At 50.2% G+C, this 12,270-nt stretch overlaps 1 protein-coding gene across 5 annotated transcripts in view; it reads left to right on the forward strand.

Moving 5' to 3' along the window:
* LOC139558492 (trafficking protein particle complex subunit 9-like) overlaps window positions 1-12,270 on the forward strand; it is a 296,688-nt gene that overhangs the window by 14,477 nt on the left and 269,941 nt on the right. For all 5 annotated transcript variants that reach the window (XM_071373648.1, XM_071373653.1, XM_071373652.1 and 2 more), the window contains 4 exons: window positions 57-178; window positions 1,567-1,692; window positions 4,255-4,471; window positions 7,788-7,931. In XM_071373648.1, the coding sequence (XP_071229749.1) occupies window positions 57-178; window positions 1,567-1,692; window positions 4,255-4,471; window positions 7,788-7,931 (609 nt within the window). The remainder of the gene's footprint in view (window positions 1-56; window positions 179-1,566; window positions 1,693-4,254; window positions 4,472-7,787; window positions 7,932-12,270) is intronic.

Here is a 12,270-nt window from a genome sequence, read left to right on the forward strand (position 1 = left end):
TGTTCCCAGTCTTTAATGTCATTTTTTCCCTTCTCTCCCCCCCCCCCCCCCCCCAGGTGCACTCACAGCCAATGGGATCAGTGCAGACACCAGCAGTGAAATCGGTCGGGCCAAGAACTGCCTGAGCCCTGAAGACATCATAGAGAAATACAAGGAGGCCATTTCCTACTATGGCAAGGTATTGGAAAAGATAAGAAATAGATTTTCCCACACACACTTGAATGCTCCTGTCTACCTTGTTCCATCTCCTGCAATGGACAAGAATATTTCGAAAGCACTGTACGTACATCTAGCTATTTTTCATCTGCAGGGTACAAAAAGTATAGATCCTAGGAAATAAACAGACACACACTGTTGAATGCTCCTGCAGACTTCATTACATGCGACGTTTCAACGAGAAGGTTCAGTGTTTGCGCCTTGCAGACCGATGCTGTTTGCAGACAGTATTTCATTATCCACTATCCAGTTTGCAGATCTCAACATGTCCACCAGGGGACAGTAGCTCACTAGGTATCAGTGATGGTTGGGCAGTCTGCTGCAGCAGAGGGAGGCTGTATGCACACTGTAAACAAACTACTACATGCTGACTACAGGAGAATGTGTCTGAGTGCACTGCAGTCAACATTGGAAAGCTTAGCTAGCATAATATCACTGTCTGTTACAATTAGCCAAATGGAAGTGTGGGGCCATCTCAAATGCCATATTACCCCAACAATTGAAATCCCCCCCCCCAAAAAAAAATGTAGAGCATCATTGCCATCAAGACTAGACATTAGTTAATTGCATTGTTAGTCTATTAGTAACTATACTTACTGTTATAACACAGGTATGCATGAACAAAAACTAACAAACAAACCTAAAAGATTGGGATAGAATCACAGATGCGTAGCATCCATAACATCCCAGTAGACCTTCTGAAACTCTGCAGTGTGTTATTGCCACTATTATAATTGGATTTTTGCTCTGACCTCGCTTGGCCCTTTTACCTGTAACTAGTTCACTCCAAATTAAATTACATTATATCTCGACACGACGGGACCATTCAGATATTAATTGAATTTTAATAAGGAGACAATGGGGATAGGGTTGGCTGGCTGGTTGTGTGAGAGAGAAGTGTATGGAGTCTAAGCAGCACTATTGTACATCGAGTCCAGTTTCTACTTCAATATAACTACTAGGTGGGAACCCGGAACTCCCCTGGAAGAATCATGTGGCGAAAAGTAACAATGAACGACAGAGGTTCCGTATCACCCCATGGACTGTGATCAGTAATCTCACGCCTCTGATACAGATGTCTGTAGTTGAAAGAGACCGATGATGCAATACATCTGTTCAGAATATTACGCAGGGTGGGAGAAGTCAGAGAAGTCCTCATTGGTTAGTTAGGTTTTCCTTATGCTGATCCTGGGCTGTGTCTGTTCTTATCATCTCCCTCCCCCTCTTCCTCTCCTTCATCCCTCCCCCTCTTCTTCTCTTTCTTCCCTCCCCCTCTTCCTCTCCTTCATCCCTCCCCCTCTTCCTCTCCTTCATCCCTCCCCCTCTTCCTCTCCGTCATCCCTCCCCCAGTATAAGAATGCAGGCGTGATAGAGCTGGAAGCGTGTGTGAAGGCAGTCAGGGTGCTAGCCATTCAGAAGAGGGCCATGGAGGCCTCAGAGTTCCTCCAGAATGCTGTCTATATCAACCTGGGACAGGTAAGACCTCACCTGACATGTAGCTGTACCTCTCTGGGGAGGAGAACCATCATACTGGTCGCAACACACTGTAAGGGACCAGAGTTTTACCTAGTCAAGTCCCATGCTTACATCTCATATTCAGGAAAAACTCTGGGCCCCAGTTGTTGTCTAACCAGGGTCCAGAGTTTTACCTAGATCATATAGTCAGGAAAACTCCTTGCCCTATGGGAAACCAAAGGGACTGCCTGCCAACACCCAGGTCCCATACAATCTGTTAACCCCCAGGTCCCATAGAGTCTGTTAACCCCCAGGTCCCATAGAGTCTGTTACCCCCCAGGTCCCATAGAGTCTGTTAACCCCCAGGTCCCATACAATCTGTTAACCCCCAGGTCCCATACAATCTGTTAACCCCCAGGTCCCATAGAGGCTGTTAAACCCCAGGTCCCATAGAGGCTGTTAACCCCATAGTCTGTTAACTCCCAGGTCCCATAGAGTCTGTTAACCCCCAGGTCCCATAGAGTCTGTTAACCCCCAGGTCCCATAGAGGCTGTTAACCCCCAGGTCCCATAGAGGCTGTTAACCCCCAGGTCCCATAGAGGCTGTTAACCCCCAGGTCCCATAGAGGCTGTTAACCCCCAGGTCCCATAGAGGCTGTTAACCCCCAGGTCCCATAGAGGCTGTTAACCCCCAGGTCCCATAGAGGCTGTTAACCCCCAGGTCCCATAGAGGCTGTTAACCCCCAGGTCCCATAGAGGCTGTTAACCCCCAGGTCCCATAGAGGCTGTTAACCCCCAGGTCCCATAGAGGCTATTAACCCCCAGGTCCCATAGAGGCTGTTAACCCCCAGGTCCCATACAATCTGTTAACCCCCAGGTCCCATAGAGGCTGTTAACCCCCAGGTCCCATAGAGGCTGTTAACCCCCAGGTCCCATAGAGGCTGTTAACCCCCAGGTCCCATAGAGGCTGTTAACCCCCAGGTCCCATAGAGGCTGTTAACCCCCAGGTCCCATAGAGGCTGTTAACCCCCAGGTCCCATAGAGGCTGTTAACCCCCAGGTCCCATAGAGGCTGTTAACCCCCAGGTCCCATACAATCTGTTAACCCCCCGGTCCTGTACTAAGGCACATGTCACTGCTGCTTGCCTGTGTGAGGATCACCTGCCAACACACAGGTCCCATAACTTGACACACAGGAAAGCTCCTCTGACAGGTGCCTAAGGCCATCCTGCGAGGGACTGAAAGCCTGCTCTATTCAGGCAGTCACACAGTCTGCGCTGCTCTGTAGGCCTGTCTCTCTTGGAGGGAAATCTCACTTGTGTCTTGGACGATTCTGCCAGTGTGCCACCACCTCCTTTCCATTGTGCAGTGACTGATCATTCTCATAACCTTTCCACAGATTTGTTTTAGAAATCAAATTGAACTTTTCCAGAGATTTGTTTGGAAATAAGTTTTGTGTTATCGTCAAGGATTTATAATAATATATGCCATTTATTAGCAGATGCTTCTGCTAGGGCCTCCTGAGTGGCACAGCGGTCTAAGGCACTGCATCGCAGTGCTAGAGGCGTCACTACAGACCTGGGTTCAATCCCAGGCTGTATCACCAACCACTAGGGTGGCGCACAATTGGCCCAGGATCGTCCCGGTTTGGGGAGGGTTTGGCCGGGGGGGCTTGACTTGGCTCATTGTGCTCTAGCGACTTCTTGTGGTAGGCCAGGCGCCTGCAGGCTGACCTCTGTTGTCAGTTAAACTGTGTTTCCTCTGACACACTGGCTTTCGTTAAGAAGCGCAGTTTGGTGGGTCATGTTTCGGAGGACGCATCACCGACCTTCGCCTCCGAGCCCATTGGGGAGTTGCAGCGATGAGACAAGATCGAAATTGGGGAGAAAAAGGGGGTAAAAAAAATACAAAAAACCCCCTGCTAAATGGAATAAAATATAAATATTACTATCAATCCTTGACAGTAACACAAGTTATGCAGCTTATTTCCAAATCAATCTCTGGAAAAGTTCAATTTGATTCATAAAACAAATCTGGGACAACCGTACATAAAATGTATGCACGCATGACTGACTGTAAGTCTGACATTTTAGGTACGGGTGGTCTCGATTTAAATGCAGTGTTTCCATGTGTGTGGTTGAAATAGTTTTTCTATCTAATAAAATCAGTCCATCACCAACCAATTAACCAACCAATCAACAATTTAACCAATTAACCAACCAATTATCAACCAATTAACCAATCAATTAACAATTTTACCAATTAACCAACCAATTAACCACCCAATCAACCAACCAATTAACCAATAAATTAACCAACCAATCAATTAACCAATTAACCAATCAACCAACAAATTAACCAAACAAGCAACCAATTAACCAAACAAGCAACCAATTAACCAAACAAGCAACCAATTAACCAAACAAGCAACCAATTAACCAAACAAGCAACCAATTAACCAACCAAGCAACCAATTAACAAACAAATTAACCTGCCAATTAACCACTTAACAAATCAGTTACCAACACATTAAAACCACTTAACAAACCACTTAACCAACCAACCAATGATCTCTGTTTTCTCAGCTGTCAGAGGAAGAGAAGATCCAGCGTTACAGCATCCTCTCTGAGCTCTACCACCTGATTGGTTTCCACCGTAAGTCAGCCTTCTTCAAGCGGGTAGCAGCCATGCAGTGTGTGGCCCCCACCATCCCAGAGCCTGGCTGGAGGGCCTGCTACAAGCTGCTGCTGGAGACCCTGCCTGGATACAGCCTCTGCTTCGACCCCAAAGACTTCAGCAAAGGTACCCAACTGGATATGCCTTTACTCTGTGTCAAAACTGTCCCATACACTGTTGAGTGATCCCTACAACTTTATATTATCAATAACACACACACATAAGCACAGACATCTGTTTCAGTAAGGTCAGTACTTAGAAAGAAATTTAATAACATTGCCTTGCTCTGAGCTTTATTTAAAGGATCTTCTCTTCAAGAGCTCTTCTCAGGGGTAATACGTATTCCGGGCACCACTTTGCGCAAAAAGACACACAATTGATTTGAGACCTGTGCTGACCCAGACCTCTGCCACACACACACACACACACACACACACACACACACACACACACTCACTCACTCACTCACTCACTCACTCACTCACTCACTCACTCACTCACTCACTCACTCACTCACTCACTCACTCACTCACTCACTCACTCACTCACTCACTCACTCACTCACTCACTCACTCACTCACTCACTCACTCACTCACTCACTCACTCACTCACTCACTCACTCACTCACTCACTCACTCACTCACTCACTCTTTCAGTCAGGGTCCTTAGGATAAGCTGCTGTGCACTGCAGGCTCTTGACCCTCACCCTGCTCAACCCACTCCACCACGAGGGACTGGAGCATAAAAGAAACACTGACAGAGAAAACATTCAGAGTCCTCTATCTCTACTGTGATCCTCTTTCAAGCACTCACTTGAGAAGAGTTTCTGTCAGGCAGAGAGAGAGACGTTGTTGTTGACCTCCACTTCCCTGCTGTGGAAAACAATTGTGAGAGGTAGTCAAACGATTATGCTGTAGTGTAGTTGGGAGTGAAGTGTGTGTCTGTCTGACTATGGATATCTTCCTCCCTAACTTTGTTTACAAGACAAAGCAGAAAAAGAAAGAAAGAAATGTTCCTCATAAAGCAGCATGACTTTCTACTACGACCAGGCCTCTGAGCCTGAGGAGAGGTATCAGGGGGGAGGTTATTGAGCTGGGAGGAGGAGAGAGCTGGCCAGGCCCCTGGTGCAGGAGGCTAACAGAGAAGAAATGGGGCTCAATAGTGTATTCCAACACGGCCTGGTACAGGGCTGGCCAGCAGAGACATGAACAAGCAAATTGGTTTTTAATTGGCTAGGGAGCCCTCTCAGCACTCTCTTCTTTACCAGGTTGAGAAGACTTTCTCTTTTTCTCTCTCTCTCACTTTGTTTGGAGTTAACACTGTTTCAAAGACCACAAACTCACAAAAAGGCATTTAGCTGCCATGCTTTTAATCCCTGCTGCACTGTTCATGTTTTAATGACAGAAGGGGATGACAGTAGTATCAGACATCACCTTACAGAGAACTGCTAATTCTCCTACCAGAATGTACAGTGTCTTTTGATGCAGGCAGTGTGTGACAGGGTGGTGCGTGTGTGTGCTTGTGTGACAGGGTGAGGATTGTGCGGCAGAGTGTCATTCTCATGGTGATGCTAATTGGATTCCACGACACCTTGAATATCGCCTCGCAAATACCACAGAAGAAGACATTTAGCTGTAGGAGAAGGAGGGAGGGGGAGAGAGAAAATGAGGGAGGGGGAGAGAGAAAATGAGGGAGGGGGAGAGAGAAAAGGAGGGAGGGAGGGGAGAAAGAGAGGGAGGGGAGAAAGAGAGGGAGGGGAGAAAGAGAGGGAGGGGGGAGAGAGGGATGGAGGAGAGAGAGGGAAGGGAGAAAGAGAGCGAGAGAGGGGGAGGGGGAGAGAGGGATGGAGGAGAGAGAGGGAAGGGAGAAAGAGAGGGGGAGGGGGAGAGAGGGAGGGGAGAAAGATGGAGAAAGAGAGGGGGGGAGAAAGAGGGGGAGAGGGAAAGAGAGGGATGGAGGGGAGAAAGGGAGGGAGGAGGGGAGAAAGGGAGGGAGGAGAGAAAGGGAGGGAGGGGAGAAAGGGAGGGAGGAGAGAAAGGGAGGGGGCGAGAGGGAGGGAGGGGCAAAAGAGAGGGAGGGAGGGGAGAAAGAGAGGGAGGGGGAGAAAGGGAGGGAGGGGAGAAAGAGAGGGAGAGAGGGATGGGAGAAAAAGGGGGAGAAAGAGGGAGGGGGCGAGAGGGAGGGAGGGAGGGAGTGGCAAAAGAGAGGGAGGGAGGGGCGAAAGAGAGGGAGGGGGAGAGGGAGGGGAGGGTGAGAGAGAGGAGAAAGAGAGGGAGGCAGAAAGAGGGAGAGGGGGAGAAAGGGGGAGAGGGAGGGGAGAAAGAGAGAGGGAGGGGAGAAAGAGAGGGAGGGAGGCAGGCAGGGGAGAAGGAAGGAGGGAGGAAGGGAGAAAGAGAGGGAGTGATGGAGAGCGAGAATAAGAGGTTTTGGCACACCTTTATTTAGCAATTAAGGAGTGAATACAGAGCTTCCAGAGTTCATGGTGTTTTGATACAGAAAGAGAGAGGTGTGAGAGCCACAGTGAACGAGAGCCAGGAAGAACGAGAGAGGGCGACTGCCACAGTGAAAGCCACTGTGTGTCCTATCCTCTCCTCTGTGTTGGTGCCCTTCAGATAAGCAGCGGTAGCTTCACATGATGTTACAGACAGGTTGATGCTGCTATATTTAGGCTGCTTAGTGGGCGCTGCAGCTTCACTGAGGAGGAAATGGCTTAGAAAAGATTTGCATTAATATCATTTTTGCAGATGACAGAAGTCGGTAGCAATGAATAACATTTGGTTATTTATTTAATAATAATATAATCCCACAGTACAGAGAACACTGATAACGGACACGCATCTTGGTCAAGATTTTATGAGCTCCTCAGACTGTGTAGCTCAGGGAACAATTGATTCTTATTAACCTCTGAGTAGGCTGGCCTTATTTCCCCTTCTCTCTCTCTCTCTCCTCCTCTTGCACTTTTTGTCCCTTCTCTCCCTCCCCGCTCCCTCAGTGCACCAGCCCTGACAGCCTTGAGTATAGCCTGGGGAATGTTGTGGGGTTGTGGAGAATGTAATGTTACGTAACGCTGAGACCCATCCATGCTCCCCAGAACACCAGTGTAAAGCTAGCAGGTTATTAAGATGTCTGCTGATGTGTTTTCTGCTGCAGAACACTAATTACTTGAAGTCAACGCCACACTGCACAGCTCCCAATCTCACGCCGCTCTGGTGGGAGAATGTTGGAGGATCCCACTCACTCTCAAATCCTAAATGCCTTTGTGCCCTCGAGCAAGGCATGTAATCCCTAAAACCAGCTGCAGAGGTACGGTAGTGTGGCTGCCCTCTGATCCAACCTCTGTATGTGTCTTACAGAGGGGCCTGGATGGTTAAAGCAGAAGACACATTTTAGTTGGAAATGAATTTACATGGGACAGTAAAATAATCTTCTCCTCTCCTCCAGGTCCCCACCGTGGCTGGGCGGCGGTACAGGTGCGTTTGCTCCATGAGCTGGTGTACGCATCCCGTCGTATGGGAAACCCCGGCCTGTCCGTCCGCCACCTCTCCTTTCTGCTCCAGACCATGCTGGACTTCCTCTCGGACCAAGGTCAGCCAACACGCACGCACGCACGCACGCACACACACACACACACAGACAGCTACCAAGACCCAGACGGTCACACTCTCCATTGTCTTTGAGAGTGTACTCTTTCATCAATGTAAACTCGCACCCCTTTAAGTGTCAACAGATGCATGGGAAAAAACCTCTACATGTACGGAATCAAAAGAATCTGACAAGCTCAGGAATTAGTGTTGCACGGTATACCAGTACCACAGTAATATCACGGAACCAAAACGTCATGATACTTATGATACCAACCTTTCAGAATACTGTAGTCCTGTTTCATATGATACTACCACCCTTTCAGAATACTGAATACCCTCTCTCACCTGCTTCTCAGCATCTCATACCAGCCCTCTCTCACCTGCTTCTCAGCGTCTCCGAACAGCCCTCTCTCACCTGCTTCTCAGCATCTCATACCAGCCCTCTCTCACCTGCTTCTCAGCGTCTCCGACCAGCCCTCTCTCACCTGCTTCTCAGCATCTCATACCAGCCCTCTCTCACCTGCTTCTCAGCATCTCATACCAGCCCTCTCTCACCTGCTTCTCAGCGTCTCCGACCAGCCCTCTCTCACCTGCTTCTCAGCATCTCATACCAGCCCTCTCTCACCTGCTTCTCAGCGTCTCCGACCAGCCCTCTCTCACCTGCTTCTCAGCATCTCATACCAGCCCTCTCTCACCTGCTTCTCAGCGTCTCCGACCAGCCCTCTCTCACCTGCTTCTCAGCATCTCATACCAGCCCTCTCTCAACTGCTTCTCAGCGTCTCCGACCAGCCCTCTCTCACCTGCTTCTCAGCGTCTCCTACCAGCCCTCTCTCACCTGCTTCTCAGCATCTCATACCAGCCCTCTCTCACCTGCTTCTCAGCATCTCCTACCAGCCCTCTCTCACCTGCTTCTCAGCATCTAATACCAGCCCTCTCTCAACTGCTTCTCAGCGTCTCCTACCAGCCCTCTCTCACCTGCTTCTCAGCATCTCATACCAGCCCTCTCTCACCTGCTTCTCAGCATCTCATACCAGCCCTCTCTCACCTGCTTCTCAGCATCTCATACCAGCCCTCTCTCAACTGCTTCTCAGCGTCTCCGACCAGCCCTCTCTCACCTGCTTCTCAGCGTCTCCGACCAGCCCTCTCTCAACTGCTTCTCAGCATTTCATACCAGCCCTCTCTCAACTGCTTCTCAGCATCTCCTACCAGCCCTCTCTCACCTGCTTCTCAGCATCTCATACCAGCCCTCTCTCACCTGCTTCTCAGCATCTCATACCAGCCCTCTCTCACCTGCTTCTCAGCATCTCATACCAGCCCTCTCTCACCTGCTTCTCAGCATCTCCTACCAGCCCTCTCTCACCTGCTTCTCAGCATCTCCTACCAGCCCTCTTTCACCTGCTTCTCAGCATCTCATACCAGCCCTCTCTCACCTGCTTCTCAGCATCTCATACCAGCCCTCTCTCACCTGCTTCTCAGCATCTCATACCAGCCCTCTCTCACCTGCTTCTCAGCATCTCATACCAGCCCTCTCTCACCTGCTTCTCAGCATCTCATACCAGCCCTCTCTCACCTGCTTCTCAGCATCTCATACCAGCCCTCTCTCACCTGCTTCTCAGCATCTCATACCAGCCCTCTATCACCTGCTTCTCAGCATCTCATACCAGCCCTCTCTCACCTGCTTCTCAGCATCTCATACCAGCTCTCTCTCACCTGCTTCTCAGCATCTCATACCAGCCCTCTCTCACCTGCTTCTCAGCATCTCATACCAGCCCTCTCTCACCTGCTTCTCAGCATCTCATACCAGCCCTCTCTCACCTGCTTCTCAGCATCTCATACCAGCCCTCTCTCACCTGCTTCTCAGCATCTCATACCAGCCCTCTCTCACCTGCTTCTCAGCATCTCATACCAGCCCTCTCTCACCTGCTTCTCAGCATCTCATACCAGCCCTCTCTCACCTGCTTCTCAGCATCTCATACCAGCCCTCTCTCACCTGCTTCTCAGCATCTCATACCAGCCCTCTCTCACCTGCTTCTCAGCATCTCATACCAGCCCTCTCTCACCTGCTTCTCAGCATCTCATACCAGCCCTCTCTCACCTGCTTCTCAGCATGTCATACCAGCCCTCTCTCACCTGCTTCTCAGCATCTCCTACCAGCCCTCTTTCACCTGCTTCTCAGCATCTCATACCAGCCCTCTCTCACCTGCTTCTCAGCATCTCATACCAGCCCTCTCTCACCTGCTTCTCAGCATCTCCTACCAGCCCTCTCTCACCTGCTTCTCAGCATCTCCTACCAGCCCTCTCTCACCTGCTTCTCAGCATCTCATACCAGCCCTCTCTCACCTGCTTCTCAGCATCTCATACCAGCCCTCTCTCACCTGCTTCTCAGCATCTCATACCAGCCCTCTCTCACCTGCTTCTCAGCATCTCATACCAGCCCTCTCTCACCTGCTTCTCAGCATCTCATACCAGCCCTCTCTCACCTGCTTCTCAGCATCTCATACCAGCCCTCTCTCACCTGCTTCTCAGCATCTCATACCAGCCCTCTCTCACCTGCTTCTCAGCATCTCATACCAGCACTCTCTCACCTGCTTCTCAGCATCTCATACCAGCCCTCTCTCACCTGCTTCTCAGCATCTCCTACCAGCCCTCTCTCACCTGCTTCTCAGCATCTCCTACCAGCCCTCTCTCACCTGCTTCTCAGCATCTCCTACCAGCCCTCTCTCACCTGCTTCTCAGCATCTCCTACCAGCCCTCTCTCACCTGCTTCTCAGCATCTCATACCAGCCCTCTCTCACCTGCTTCTCAGCATCTCCTACCAGCCCTCTCTCACCTGCTTCACAGCATCTCCTACCAGCCCTCTCTCACCTGCTTCTCAGCATCTCCTACCAGCCCTCTCTCACCTGCTTCTCAGCATCTCCTACCAGCCCTCTCGCACCTGCTTCTCAGCATCTCCTACCAGCCCTCTCTCACCTGCTTCTCAGCATCTCCTACCAGCCCTCTCTCACCTGCTTCTCAGCATCTCATACCAGCCCTCTCTCACCTGCTTCTCAGCATCTCATACCAGCCCTCTCTCACCTGCTTCTCAGCATCTCATACCAGCCCTCTCTCACCTGCTTCTCAGCATCTCATACCAGCCCTCTCTCACCTGCTTCTCAGCATCTCATACCAGCCCTCTCTCACCTGCTTCTCAGCATCTCATACCAGCTCTCTCTCACCTGCTTCTCAGCATCTCATACCAGCCCTCTCTCACCTGCTTCTCTCCATCCACTCTTCCTGCATCTATTCCTCCATCAGTTTTTAATATAAATTAGCCTTGATGGCAAATGGGGATGGAGACCCTGATCAGTCTTCTGTTACATTTGATATATTGGAGCAGAGCGAGCAAAGTTGATATGTTGTATATCATTTCATCCCTGGTATAACCAAGAGCACAGGCCAGTCTAAGTATAGAGCTTTGCAGGTACACTGTCATGCAGCAGTGCCAGAGAGGGAAGAACAGCTTTGTGACAGGTACACTGTCATGCAGCAGTGCCAGAGAGGGAAGAACAGCTTTGCGACAGGTACGCTGTCATGCAGCAGTGCCAGAGAGGGAAGAACAGCTTTGCGACAGGTACACTGTCATGCAGCAGTGCCAGAGAGGGAAGAACAGCTTTGCAGGTACACTGTCATGCAGCAGTGCCAGAGAGGGAAGAACAGCTTTGCGACAGGTACACTGTCATGCAGCAGTGCCAGAGAGGGAAGAACAGCTTTGCAGGTACACTGTCATGCAGCAGTGCCAGAGAGGGAAGAACAGCTTTGCGACAGGTACACTGTCATGCAGCAGTGCCAGAGAGGGAAGAACAGCTTTGCGACAGGTACACTGTCATGCAGCAGTGCCAGAGAGGGAAGAACAGCTTTGCGACAGGTACACTGTCATGCAGCAGTGCCAGAGAGGGAAGAACAGCTTTGCGACAGGTACACTGTCATGCAGCAGTGCCAGAGAGGGAAGAACAGCTTTGCGACAGGTACACTGTCATGCAGCAGTGCCAGAGAGGGAAGAACAGCTTTGCGACAGGTACACTGTCATGCAGCAGTGCCAGAGAGGGAAGAACAGCTTTGCGACAGGTACACTGTCATGCAGCAGTGCCAGAGAGGGAAGAAAACACCTTTCGACAGGTACGCTGTCATGCAGCAGTGCCAGAGAGGGAAGAACAGCTTTGCGACAGGTACACTGTCATGCAGCAGTGCCAGAGAGGGAAGAACAGCTTTGCGACAGGCACGCTTGTCTCTAGCTCAAATAGTACAAAATAAAGTCTTCTATAACCGGAGCATTTCATATCATTTCACAAACCATGTCGCGG

The sequence above is a fragment of the Salvelinus alpinus genome, chromosome 29 (genome assembly GCF_045679555.1).
Source record: "Salvelinus alpinus chromosome 29, SLU_Salpinus.1, whole genome shotgun sequence".
Classification (NCBI taxonomy): Eukaryota; Metazoa; Chordata; class Actinopteri; order Salmoniformes; family Salmonidae; genus Salvelinus; species Salvelinus alpinus.